This window comes from Carassius carassius, chromosome 28 (genome assembly GCF_963082965.1).
Source record: "Carassius carassius chromosome 28, fCarCar2.1, whole genome shotgun sequence".
In the NCBI taxonomy this organism is placed as follows: domain Eukaryota; kingdom Metazoa; phylum Chordata; class Actinopteri; order Cypriniformes; family Cyprinidae; genus Carassius; species Carassius carassius.
Genome location: NC_081782.1, coordinates 22,493,431 through 22,507,165, shown reverse-complemented (window position 1 = coordinate 22,507,165; position 13,735 = coordinate 22,493,431). Strand labels below are relative to the sequence as shown.

General features: G+C 36.4%; 1 protein-coding gene across 1 annotated transcript; it reads left to right on the top strand.

Annotated features, from left to right (window-relative positions):
- Positions 1 to 6,667: 6,667 nt before the first annotated feature.
- LOC132108479 (protein FAM181B) lies at positions 6,668 to 8,364 on the top strand. Its single transcript, XM_059515180.1, has one exon. The coding sequence runs from the start codon at positions 6,689 to 6,691 to the stop codon at positions 7,652 to 7,654; it is 966 nt and encodes a 321-aa protein (XP_059371163.1). The 5' UTR covers positions 6,668 to 6,688; the 3' UTR covers positions 7,655 to 8,364.
- The last annotated feature ends 5,371 nt before the right edge of the window (positions 8,365 to 13,735 follow it).

Genomic DNA, 13,735 nt, shown 5'->3' with positions numbered 1-13,735 from the left:
ACTGTTCCTACATCAGTCTCGTCAGCAGGCTTAAACAATGAATAGTGTTTCAATTCCCATATTTACACTTTTTTTGGTTGGGGGGATTCAATGGCTTACTTGTTGTATCGTTATATTATGCTGAGTTATATTATGCTGAAACAATTAAGGCCTTAAATATATAATAATTGCTGTTAATAGTGTTCATCGTCTGGTTGACTATTTCTTATATAAATCTTTCTGAAAATTCCTGTCATATGCATATAAACTGACAGTCACCACTTATAAGCTACTACTAAATATTGTAGAAACTTAATTTTCTGTAAAGTTGCTTTGCAATGATTTGTATCGTAAAAAGCGGCATACAATAAACTTGAATTGAATTGAATTAATATACTAAAAACAATACTAACAAAGTTGTTATTCATTCTTCATTCATGGAAAAAAAAGAAGTTAGCTGAGCAACAGTATACTGTTTTTGAACATTACAACACCACCCAGCTCGTGTTTACATGTCTTAATACGTGATGTAATGATTTCAATAACAGGAACTCTAAGCCATTTCTGAACTTTTAAAATAATCATTAAAGGTGGGGTAAGTGATTTCTGGTAGCTAATGTTGATATTTCAAATCACCAAAACAAACGCCCCTACCCCAAACGGGTCTCGCCCCTAGTTTGATAGCTCCACCCCACACATACGTACGCAACCCAGGCAACGATTATGGCTGTATCTGCTGTATTATTAACTGCTGTATTAGATGAACAAACAATCGAACATGACACACGAACATATTAAAGCAAAAGCCAGCATATATTAGTTCTGTGAAACAAAGCAAAACCAATGTTACTCACCTATCAAAAAGAAACAAAGCAACCTCGGCGTCCTATAGCAAGCATTCCTTCTCGTTGAATTCTCTCCAGCACTGGAAAGCTAATCCGAAATTTACACGGGTACTACTACTTACCTTATTGTAAGCCTTCTTTTGTTCTGCAGACGTTTTCCTCTTTTGTTGTTTTTTTATCTGCCATCTCTACCTTTCTGTCGTTGCTCGGCTCGGCTAATGTCTGTCCTGTGCACTGAGTGCTCTTTCCTCCACACCATGAGTAGACACGCCCCTTTCTGCTGATTGGCTACAAGTTTGTTTTGGTACTTGACCGAAAATACATACCCCACCTTCAACCAGATATTGCAGTCAAAAGTTTTTTTCATTGTTTTCTCTCTGTTTTCTATTATACAAGTTGTCTGACATCAGTGGAACTAGTGATCTGAACAAGATTCTCATTTGAAAGTAGGCGGGGCCCCAGAACACACCCGCCTGTTCTGTAATCATCATGCCGCCTGTTCTGTAATCATAATGGATAAATGTTAGTTTAAAGGTGTTTACCAACCAGTTTTTTCCAGGTTTTCTTTGAATTGATTTTACACCAGTTTTCAATTTCACTAGGTTTGATTTCATTGCAAAATTTGATGTTTATCTGCTTACCCCCATGTAGGTTACTTTGTTTCTTCAGTTTGAACACAAACAAAAATTGACACTTCTAATTGAGATTGTATATAGAGTGTCAATGGTCCATTTGAGAGGAATGTGGCGGTGATGCACTTATAAGTTTGCGATCCGCCGTAAAGAAGAAGAAGATTCGTCACGTGCCTATGCTGATAACGCTCTCAGTACAGTTCGGACACTGCAGTGAATCGGTTTAAATACTGTTTAGTATCTTGCACATGCCGATTTTTTTGTGTCTTTACACATCAATGTATCATCACGAGCCGCAGGGTTTAATTTGGTTTTGTTTGTGTTTTTTTTGACTCTCAAAGCCTTGATTCTCATTCACTTCCATTATATGACTGACAGACTGCAACGGTTTGAGTTAAAAATCTTTGTGTTCTACTGAAGAAACAAAGTCACCTACATCTTGGATGCCCTGGGGGTAAGCAGATAAACATAAAATTTTCATATTTGGGTGAACTATCCCTTTAAGGGCCTCCTTCTATGGTCAGTTTTCTCTTTTAGGTTAACTATGTGATACCGGAGAATAGAGAATTTAAAGAGAATCAAGTTCGTTTAATTGTGTTTATAGCTAACTAGATTAAATATACTTAACATATCCAGTTTAATGTGCACAAGGAAACCCCTTGAGAACTGATGTTTTTTTTTTTTATTGCCACAGTGACACAAAGATATGTTTTTTTTTCTCTTGTGTTTGTGATTCATGAATAAGATCCACAATACAGGGGTTTGGTTTGGACATCTGACATGTAAAGCAAAAAGTGCCCCAAGATGACTGGATACTTTATCAAAAGTGGAATATTTCAACAAAATTTTCCCACCTATGGATTAGTTTGGAAAGCACCATGGGTATCTGTGCTTGCAATGCATTGGCCAAGTACTTGCATATAGTATGTTTCTGGAATAATAGCCTCAGTCCCAGTAAATGCTTATGCAGATTACTACATGCTTACAATGCTTATAGTAGAATTGCTACATTTGTACAATTACAAGTTTTCTCAAAGTTGAAACAACATCTTTAGTTTCCATTCTGAATAGCTCCTGATTAATTCCAACATACAAATGTAGACCGACATCAAGGGTAATTGGTGGGGGGTTTCAACACTTTTGGACATTTCTCAGGACCATGTTGCTGCCATTAATTTAACATCCTTTCTTCTCACCTGACAGTTTCATCAATCAAATACGTTAGTAGTATTTCCCTGACTGAGACTCTTTAGTGCTGCATGTGTTGATGGTTACACTGAGACCACACACCAATGGGAAAAGATGTGTGTGTGTGTAACTCATTGCTGTCCTGGAGAGCATGGAAAGGGTGTCTGGGGGGTAGGGTGTCCAAGGAAAATGGGGTATAAAAAAAGCGTGGGTGCTGAGTTTGTAAATTCCCTGGGGGGAGGGTGGGGTGCACTGTGTGTAACGATAACCAAACAATACTCACTTTCAATGGTCCGTTTGCTTAAGCAGCTTTCCATGGACGTGAATCGAAAGCGGAAAGATGAATGTTGTTCCCTCGGCCATCTCATTTGTTCTTCCCCCTGCTGAGTTTGTTCAACTTAGTTTGACCTTGTTGATTGCTTTTTCTTCTTTATAATTTGTTTTCCACAAGTGTTTTCTCCTGGAAATTTACATTTCTACTCATGCAAGGACCAAATCATCTTACGCCGTAGGCAAATATGTATTTGGGGACAATGACAAATTAAAGATGTCCAAGATGATAAAAAGAAAAACTATTTTTATAAATCTCTATTAAATTAGATATTGTTTAATGTAAAAAAAAATTCATTTGTTTTTGAAAAAAGGACGAAAAAAAAAATGTTGATACCATTTCAGCAAAGACTTTTATTTACTAATGTTAAAAATGTCAGTTGGTGTAACAATCAAGAAAGTGGATTATATTTTCCATATATCTTGGCTGCATACATGTACAAACCGTATTATTCTTAATTTACATAATTGTAACATATATGTACATATCTTGGATAGTTTGCCCGGAAATACACAATTCTGTCATTATTTCCCATTCAATAACACTGACCATGGGTTGTCAATCTCCAAAAGGAGAAAAAAGCACAATAAAAACTCCCAAAATGTAGTCCACACAAATGGTATGTTTTTGAAACTGTATGATAGCTTTCTGAACAAAGTAAACCAGTACTAGCACAGAGTAAAAAATCATTTACTACATATGCAGGATTACACAGATACACAATCTCCTTTTATTATTTTATGTGCAAAAATAAAGTGTTCACAATATACTTTCAACCTCATGGGTTGGAACTGACCAGTATAACTTGCACTTTTGCAAGCGTTTAGGAATCCCCCAGTCCATTTTCTTTAATGTCACTTAAATCTTTTTTCTTTTTTTTGTTTTGGTGCTGGTATTCTACTCCTCACCCTCTTTGATCCCCTCAGCCATTATGTGTCCATAGAAACTTGTTTCCGGAATTAGTGCGTCAAGCCTTAAACATGAATGACTAGCATGTACAAAAGCTCTGTGCGGGAAGAGAGGAAAATATCAACCATTAGTCTGGTGATGTCACTGTGCCAAAATTAGGCTCCAGAAGAAAGAGGGAAGGGGTGCTTGTTGAAAAAAGAAAATGAAAGGGCCGAGTATATACCCAGAGACTTGATGTTGAATTTTATGTCCTAAAGACGTTTTTTTTTGTTGTTTTTTTTGTTGTTTTTTTTGTACAAGGTACACACAGACTTTGTTTTAACTCAAAAAAAAACAACTCCATTTATTACACAGTTCTCTAGAATACTTGATTCTGACTGCTCAAAGTGGCAGTCTGCTAGAGGAAAACCCTAGAATTTATTATCACAGGTACCTGATTTCCTAGCTGGACTAGTTTTTAACTGAAGTTTTAAGCCTATAAAAATGTTAACAATAATAAATAGTAAAATCTCATTATGAAACCATTATTTCACATCTGTATTAACACTGTCAACAATGACAGCAGGTCATCGACATGTCTCTGACTCTTTTTGTGCTACTGCCCTTCTAATTAATAATATCATAGTGGTCACTTTTAATCTGAGGGGAATGTACATCTGTGTGGTTTAAAATAGCCTTAAATTTGGAAACATGGAGCTAAATCCTGTTAAAAAAAGCCTGTTTTTACACTGTTGCTATTTTCTATTGTGGTACAAAAGTTTATCGTGAGACCATGGCAGCTTCTCTGGGACCTCCATTCAGGACCAGGACTTGAGCCGGGCTACAGATAATTAGATCACTGCTATCAGTTTCACTGTCTCTTTTCTTCATCACAATTTACATGATAATAACACTCTCGATGGTCCCCCTCTCTCAAAAGCGCCTAGACTTTCTATTTTTTTCCCCTTTACAACATCCAACTGATTCACTGCCTATGTGCCTCACCTTAAAATGCACTTATGTGTGGGAATAAAAAAAAAAATCCCTGGGAAAATCTCTCAATGTGAGAGAGAAAGAGGCTATGGCAGAAAATGTCCATTGGCACATGATTTCACAACTTGCAAAGTGCAATGAATGTGATTAAAAAAAAGAAAGGAAAAGTTGTTAGGGCTGCTATAAACGTGTTTAATGTCTGGGAAAGTACAGTTTAGAGGACTGAAATTGAATCAGATCAGATTAAGGACATTTTAACTGATTTACTGTAACATCAATATGCTTAAAGGGATCTCAAAAGAATGATAAGGGGAAAAAAAACTATACAAAGGGTTTTGACATGGAATAGTTTCATAATTTGCTTAAAATTCAAATATGCTTTATGAATGAGCAAAAATCCTCGTTTCTTGGCTATTTTATTTAGATAAACACAAAATCAAGCATTATCCCTGTTATACTGAATCAATGGAAATCTCTCCATATTTAAACACTCCCTCTATCCTCAAGTGTTTTCTTTTAAGCCCACCATGCTCCAAACCAGAGCCATATCCTTTACGCGCTTTCACTGAAATCAGGATCCGATCGGACCCCTACTAAAGTCCCAGTTTGGATCCCTCTTCAGTATTCACTGCTGGCCAAGAAACTTCCTGCAAATGCTGAATTGTTTACAGCGGTTATTTCGTTCAGGATTTCTTAAGGTCAACATTTCTTCTGGCACACTGGGCTTGAACTGCACTTTATTCCCATTTAATTTAACAGCTCCGGCAGCTTTTCTAGTTAAATCGACTGTTCATTATTGAGCCTCATTTTACGGAGGGGCTGTGAGGTGCAGTTTAATGAATCTCTGGCACAAAGATCCCTTTCACTGCCCAAGGAAGAATAGAAGCTATTTAGACCATGTAGGGCTGTATGTCAAAGGCAGCCTATAATAGTTGTCAGGCAGAGGCTAAAATTCCCACTGGTGCGGGAATGCACGAGAAATCAACTTCCACTGTGAACAGATTGGGATATTTGTAGGAAGTTAGAAGAACATGTAAAAAAACCTGTCCCAAAGGATGTATCTCCAATTAAGCATTCACCTTAATTTAGAACCTAATGCCTTATGTTTTTGTTTGTACAATATATGCATACCAATTTAAGATTTTGTGAGACATGGTTTTAATATTTAATATGTAGATCCCACTGGATGAAACTTGAATTCTTCAGGGGAATAAAATAACAATATTCAATGTCCAGTATAATTCAGTAAAGGTTAAAACTAGATATCTTTAAAATCTCCCATCAAGTTGTATGGGTCTAGAGTACATCAGATACATTTTCTTAACATAAATTTAAAGATCTCCACAGGTGGCTCTGAGTTACATTAAGTATTTGTTGTTTACACTCTTTAGGCTAACCTTGAACAATGTATATATTACATTATTGACTGTCTGTTCTCAGATTTCATAGCAAGAAATGTGTATATACACATATACAAGAAGACTTGACCAGGACAGATGAACCCAAGGCTATTGTCTTTTTACTCTGTGGGATGCCTCAGACAAACCCCTCTTAGTTGCAGGTGGTCAGGCGTGAGCAAAGAGTTAAGTCCTCACGTCCCTCGGCCCCTCCCCTTTGATGTCCTGACATCATTGGCCCTGCCCCCTAAAATAATCCCCCCTTCCCCCAAATTCAAGCTTTCGGCAGAGTGCAGACGAACTGTAAGGGTGTCCTGCACATGACTAAGGGTTAGCAAACCATCCTGGAAATGCAGATAAGGAATATGCTTTAGGGTCTCTCGAAGACAACTGCATATATACACCGCTGAGGTGTTGTGCTCGTGGCGGAGAGAGATGGCTGTTCAGGCTGCCATCATGAACTCGCAGTTCTTAAACTTCTGTTTTCCTGGCTCGGTCATGGATTATGAGGTGGAAAAGGGTCTGGAAGGGGGTCTCCTGGGTGAGATGGACTGCGGGGGTGACTTCAGGGAGACCACTAGAGACCTGCTTAGCTTCATCGACTCAGCTTCCAGCAACATCAAACTTGCACTGGACAAGCCTGTTAAGTCTAAGAGGAAAGTCAACCACCGAAAGTACCTGCAGAAGCAGATTAAGAGGTGCACAGGAATCATCTCGCCAGGGAGCACACTGGTTCAGGAGCCATGTAAGAGGCAAGGCTCGCCCCCAGCCCCAACAAGCAACCTCTCCAGCAAAACGCCACCCAAGAAGGATGGGATGCAGGCCAGCCTGCAAAGCAAGAGTCTGGCTGCCCTCTTCAACTCGGCGAAGGATGTACGAGGAGAGAGGGCCAAGAAGCCCCCGCTGCGGCATCGAAACCTTCCTCCATCCTTCTTCACAGAGCCGGCCAACAGCTCCAGAGTTACATCTACTTCTGGCATGTCGCTCAAAGACCTGGAGCGAGGGACTCCGGAAGCAGCAGAGTTCTTAGAGCTTCTTGGACCCGAGTACAGCAACATGGTCTCGGAGCAGGATTTATTATACACTGCACCTATCAGGATTCAACAGGAAGTGACTGCGGGCCCCGAGCCATATGACTCCCACCATTTTGTAAGTGGTGGGTTCTTGTACACTGAACCTTGGGGCACTTGTAGCGGCACCTCTAAAAAGTCAGGAGACATGCGGACAGTACCAGTACAGCCAAATCTTTATGCCCACACAGACCTTTCTGGCAGCGTGCCTGTGGAACAGAGCGCGCCATGTGCACTTACCTTTTCAAACTTCTTCACAGACTGCTCCACACCTCCAGTCTCCTACGATCTGGTGAACGGATACAACAGAGGGAGCTTTTCTTCTCTTTAGGCCAGAGATTTTCAGTTATAATAAAAACAACAAAAACTCTTCTGCATTTTTCAGTACGGTATTGAAAAAGGACGCTACCTACATGTATTGCCCTTTTAATCCTAAAACATTTGACTCAAAACCAGCTAAGGGTTTAGTGTTTGATGGGATAACGTATACAGTAGCAACCTGTAAAAGCTATACAATCTTAAGATGGCCTTTACATCTAAGGACGAACTTTTCTCCAATTATTTAATGAAAACAAAATGCATTTTACCCATTTCTAATCATAAATTAACAAAACTATGCTTGAGAAATTTATTTTATTGCTCCCTGTAAATAAAACAACAAAAAACACTTTGGACCTCTTATCCTTTATCATGCATTGTTTGATTTATAATATTACGAATTTGCAGCAATGATTTGTTACAGAGCTGATCTCAGGGGATCTGCTTTTTTGTTTAACTGAATTGTCACAAATATACAGTGACCCCATTTAAGTATTTGATCACTTAAGCAACACTTAAGATGTATGAGTTTATTTCCATGTGATAACAAAAATATGAAATCAAGTGGTGTTTGAAAATAATAATAATAATAATAATTTCTTCCCTCTCTTATAGCTAACTTCACTCTGGTTATTTTTGCAGTCATTTCTAATCGAACAGTGTTGCAGTGGCTGTATAAAGAGGATATACAGTATTTATTATGTAAATTATATTAAACTTACACTTATACATTTTTTTTGTCTTTTAAGTGAAAAAAAAAACCTTTTTTGGGGCCAAGAAAAAAACATGTAACATCATGCAATACTTGCAATCAAGACAATCTGTCTACATTTAAATTTTTACCACTGTTAACCCATAGCTTATTGTTTGTTGACTGCCTAACATGCAATATTAGGTTTTTACATCTGAAACAATGACTTACAGTTCCCTGAAGGTAAATATCTAAATGAATATACTTTAGATATACATAACAGAAAAAGTTCTAGGTCTGGATTTTGGAGTTTCTTGGTATGTTGAAAGAAATTGAAAACTGTGAGTGTGTAAAACAAGGGTGGACAGAGGAGAAGGATGAGGTATATTTGTGTAAGCTATAATATGAATTAGTAATAATAATAATAATGTGTTATATTTTCAATATACCAGTATTGTATTCATGTTCATCCAAAAGTAGGTACTTTACAACATTGTTTTGTAACAGTATGGCCTTACATTGGTTTATGATTAGAATTAAATTAGGAATCACAGTAGATTTAAATTAGTTTTATGTGGGAAGCATCAGCCAAGAATAAAACAAAATCGAGTTTGTAATTTATATTCTGAAACTGCTTATACTTCAAAATGTTTGCAGTTCAGAATAAAAATAAATAAATATAATAATAATAATTATAATAATTCTGTTGACTAGTATTAAATTGCACACCTAAATCTATGAACTTACAGGGGAACTGAATGAAAGGTTACTTTGTCTTCGGTCATAAAGTAATGGGACAAAATAAAGCTGGTCTTTATGTCTATTAAAGAAACACTCTCTTTGTTTCTTTGTTTTTTTTTAATCATAGCAAACATAAAGGTGTGTTGATTAAACTTGAAACAATAAAAAGACAGGTTTATCATTAAGTGCAGTATGAACATTATTCATTCAAATTTGTAAGGATTTCAAACGGCAAAATGCCAAAGGATGTAACACTTCTCAAGTTATTGCTCCCTCTGTTGGGCAAAAGAGGTCTTCATGCTCATTTGATGAGCTCGGAGTCATTGTGCTTTCTTAGAAATCTACTACAACTAGTTATTAGGTACACATTTGCATTTTGGAAGTGTATGGTAAGCATTTTTATTTTTCTTAATTCAAGTTTAATTCCCATCATGATGAAGCTCATTTAATGATCAAAATGGTCAAAGGATCAAAATCATTTAATCATGTATTATAATGTTTAGATCTATTACAAAATGATGGTCAGCAAAGCACAATGTAGAATCTGTTCTTCTGGCAATGGTATTGATACAATGTAACGCGTTAATACTAAACAGAAATATGTTAAGCTATTGATTTTGCTTTGATTAATCAAAATAGAATAAGTAATAGTAATTGTATGGCATTATTCTAACATTCTGCAGTCTAATTTAAAGTAGCACCACACACACACACACACAAAAGGTCCCTTACCATCATAATGTACAGTTCCATTATGAACCCTGGTTGGGAAACCTGTTCTAGATCTTTCAGATTCAAAATTACAAAGGAATTGTGGGTTTTAACACTCTCTCTCTCTCTCTCTCTCTCTCTCACACACACACACACACACACACACACACAAAAGGTCCCTTACCATCATAATGTACAGTTCCATTATGAACCCTGGTTGGGAAACCTGTTCTAGATCTTTCAGATTCAAAATTACAAAGGAATTGTGGGTTTTAACTCTCTCTCTCTCTCTCTCTCTCTCTCTCTCTCTCTCTCTCTCTCTCTCTCTCTCTCACACACACACACACACACACACACACACACACACAGCTATAATATATATATATATATATATATATATATATATATATATATATATATATATAACCAATTGCATTAGGTTAAAACATTAGTGCTGCATTTAATGAAAAATTCAACAGACTTAAATTTGATTTTGTATAGTTTTATATTTACAGTGCAACCTTATTTACTAAAACCCTTAATGGTATCGTAAGAACGTATTCAAATGCAAAAGACTAGGCCTATATATTTCACCCATGTTTAAAATGTGTAAAACAGTAACGCTGAATCTCTCAGCTCAGGTTTAAGATATTAATATGCTTTAAAACCTGCAAAACCTAAATCATGATGTGAAATGCTTTTATAACATCATACAAACCTCTCACGAGCATCACATGACCTGACTATGTTGCACAATTAGTCGTCGTTTCTCTCATGAACACAAGATGGCAGTATTGGTGCTTCGAGCAAATCCTTCTACAGCAGCAGGACGTATTCATATCTACAGCATATTTAAAATAAGATATATTTTTTTCATCCCTCTGATGTTTCATATCTTTATTTCACGTAAGAGGAAATTAATAAAGTGTAGGATATATCTAGCATCTGACTAAATAAAAAAAAAAACTAGTAGGCCTAATAGCCTACATTTTTTTTAATTCTGATTGTTATGAGGACGGGCTGCTACCTACTGATTATCTTATAGTTCTCCAAATAACAAGTGTGATTGTTTGCAATTGAAATTTCAATCTAACAGCATCTGTTTCACTGGCAGAGGCCCACCTGTTGTGCCTTCTCATGTTTAATAAGATGCATCACGGAGTAGCGTTTTCTCATCAAATGCATTCAAGTATTTCATCTTGCTTCCTGGATAAAGAGTATTTGACGAAAGAATATAAATGAAGGGAGATATTTCGCGTCTTTGGAAAAGAATTCACATTTAATTCGCGGTTGCTTCAGGGGATATCCTTGAGTAGGTTTTTTTTTTCTCTTGTCTGAACCTTTATACAGTCTATGCCCTGAACGCCTGCGACATCAAAACGCAGTGCGCATGCGCTCTAATTTTCTTTAGAATAGCCTATTGTTAATGCAAATGCAAAGCATGTGTAGACGAATATTTACATTTAGAAAATATATTTATTTTTTTACAGTCTATGATTTAAACAGTACTTTAAAAATCTGAAAATTCATTTTACAGCAAAGGAAGTTTCAGCAAAACCCTACTGAAAAAAAAAATCTATATATATATTCTACACGTTTTTATTTCACACAAGTATTCATTTCACTCTGCCATATGTGGAGATGTTTATCATATAAACATGACAGAGACTTGATGCTGCTCTTCAGATATTTCCCCTGAGAGAAAAGAAAATCACATAAACATCCACAGGTGAGCTGTTTAACACCACAACCTATTCTGATATCAGTACTTTTCTACTGACAAGTGACAATTTTCACACTTCACCTTTTCTTGACCCACGGTGTTTATATTTTGGTGTTTGCTGAAACCGTAATGTGTCTTACAGCATGAATTTCATAGGTTTTTCGCTTGTCATCTCACATGACATTGCCCATGATTCTCTATGCCATGCAAACGTTACAATCTTTCTTTCTTTCTATACATATATATTTTTTAAATTATAGGTTTTATCAATAGAAGGTTTTTTTTTTAAGGCAGATCTGAAACTATGGAACCTCTATGGGGACATAGGAGAAAAAATAGGAGATGAGGAGAAAAATTATATTTCAATGATTTTGCGTCTTGCCGGAGAAACCCCCCTCATGTCCCTTTAGGGGATCTATACTGAAGTTAGTTGATAAAAAAAATTGCTATGCCATTTTGCTATGGACTTGTTGTCTGTTAAGGCCTTGTTACTAAGGTAACTAGGTTGTTACAAAGGTTCTGTGTGATTGCTAGGCATTTGCTAAATTATTAAAGATGGTCACCATAACACTGCTAAATGGTTGTTAGGGCATTCAGTGTTGTTGGAGTTTAGCTAACTTTCAGGTGCTCACTAAGATTTATTTTTTTTCAGTTCCTGACTTGATCTAGATCATAATTAAAGAGTTGCTAAGATGTTGCTAGGAATTCTATGTTATTGGTAGTACATTTTTCTAGATATATTTTGTGTCCTTCCTTCAATGCAAACCTATAGGACCATTTTTTACCATCTGCCAGGATGATTCTTAATACCATTTACTCAAGTGTGACATGAGATTGTTTATTTCCAAACAAACTGCATATTCCACACCAAAGTGTAATGCTTGTACTATTTTTATAATTTCTGAACCATAAGTATGAGGAACAGTTTAGCATCACAAGTAAGTTAGCAACCACCACTAATCTGGCTTTGATTGCATGTATAAACTGTGTAGGACTGCATTTTTACATGTTGTAACAATTTTAGTCCTTGTTGCTGTCACAATTTTGTCTCAAAGTAAAATGTTGCTAAACAGCAGGAATAGCAAATCCCATTTAAACTGACTGGCACAAACATCCAGGCTAAATCACATTAATAAATCTTTCTCTAAATACTACTTCCTGTCTAGCTGCCGGATTTCTTTTCTTACACCAAAGCATTAAGAAATAAGAGAAGATAGATCGAGGAAACTGTTTCATTCTTACCCATGCATAACGCTGCTCTGTGAAAGATTTGGTCTTATAGCAGTGAAATAGTCTTCTGCATTCACACCATTTGGAGGCCTCTCATTCATCATTGGACCGCTAAAATTTTGCAGAAATGTTCCTACATGGTTGAATTGGGTTTTTAAGACCGTAGAAAACAATGCATTGTCCCCCAATTGTATTTCGAGTTCTCTGCATTGTTGTGCAATGATAGATAAACAATCTACTGCATCTGTTTTTTTTTCTGTCTAATTTGCAAAGGAGTTGAAGTAATTGTAACAAGCTGGCTGTTTGCTGTTAACGAATGGCAGTGAATTCAGATGGCCCCTTTAATGAACGCCGAATTTCTGCCCCGACGCTGGAAGGTCACATTGTAAGATAAATGTCAAGGATATCATTATGTGAGAGCAGCAGAAATGAAAAAACGTATTTCTCCAGTGTGTTTCTAAATGAGAGTTTGTGCTTCAAATCATCATATACTGCATCACAGTGCCACAATAAATTCTGACAATGTAAGGAAATAAATATGATGGATTATTTACACTGAAATGAACGAACATTGATTTCTCAAATTCTCATGAAATCCAAATGTATTTCTTAATGCATATTCCTGGTGAAATTGTGAACAATTCAGTGCACATTATTCCAGGTAATGCAATCACCCAATATTGCAAAATCTTCGTAATCTTACTTGTTCTTCCTCTGAAGTTACTTTCTGTCTTTATTGACATAACTTGAAGTATTCTGGTGTCAATACAAGCTCAAGTAAAAGAGATTTATGGCATAATGTTGCTTACCATAATATTCCAACTTATGTTGAGGCAGTAATAAACAAAGTGGCAATTTTTGGAATATTTAAAAGTAGAATTGTGAAGTGTTGTTTTTCTTCTTTTTTTTTTTTTTTAATATAAAGGCACTTGCATAAGTGGTTAATGTAGTTTTAGCTGTTGTGTAAATGGTTCACATGTTCCTGTGGCTCAGTGGTA

Bases quoted from the DNA above. Each gene is read 5' to 3' on its own strand.
- LOC132108479 (XM_059515180.1), top strand. From the start codon at position 6,689: ATGGCTGTTCAGGCTGCCATCATGAACTCGCAGTTCTTAAACTTCTGT.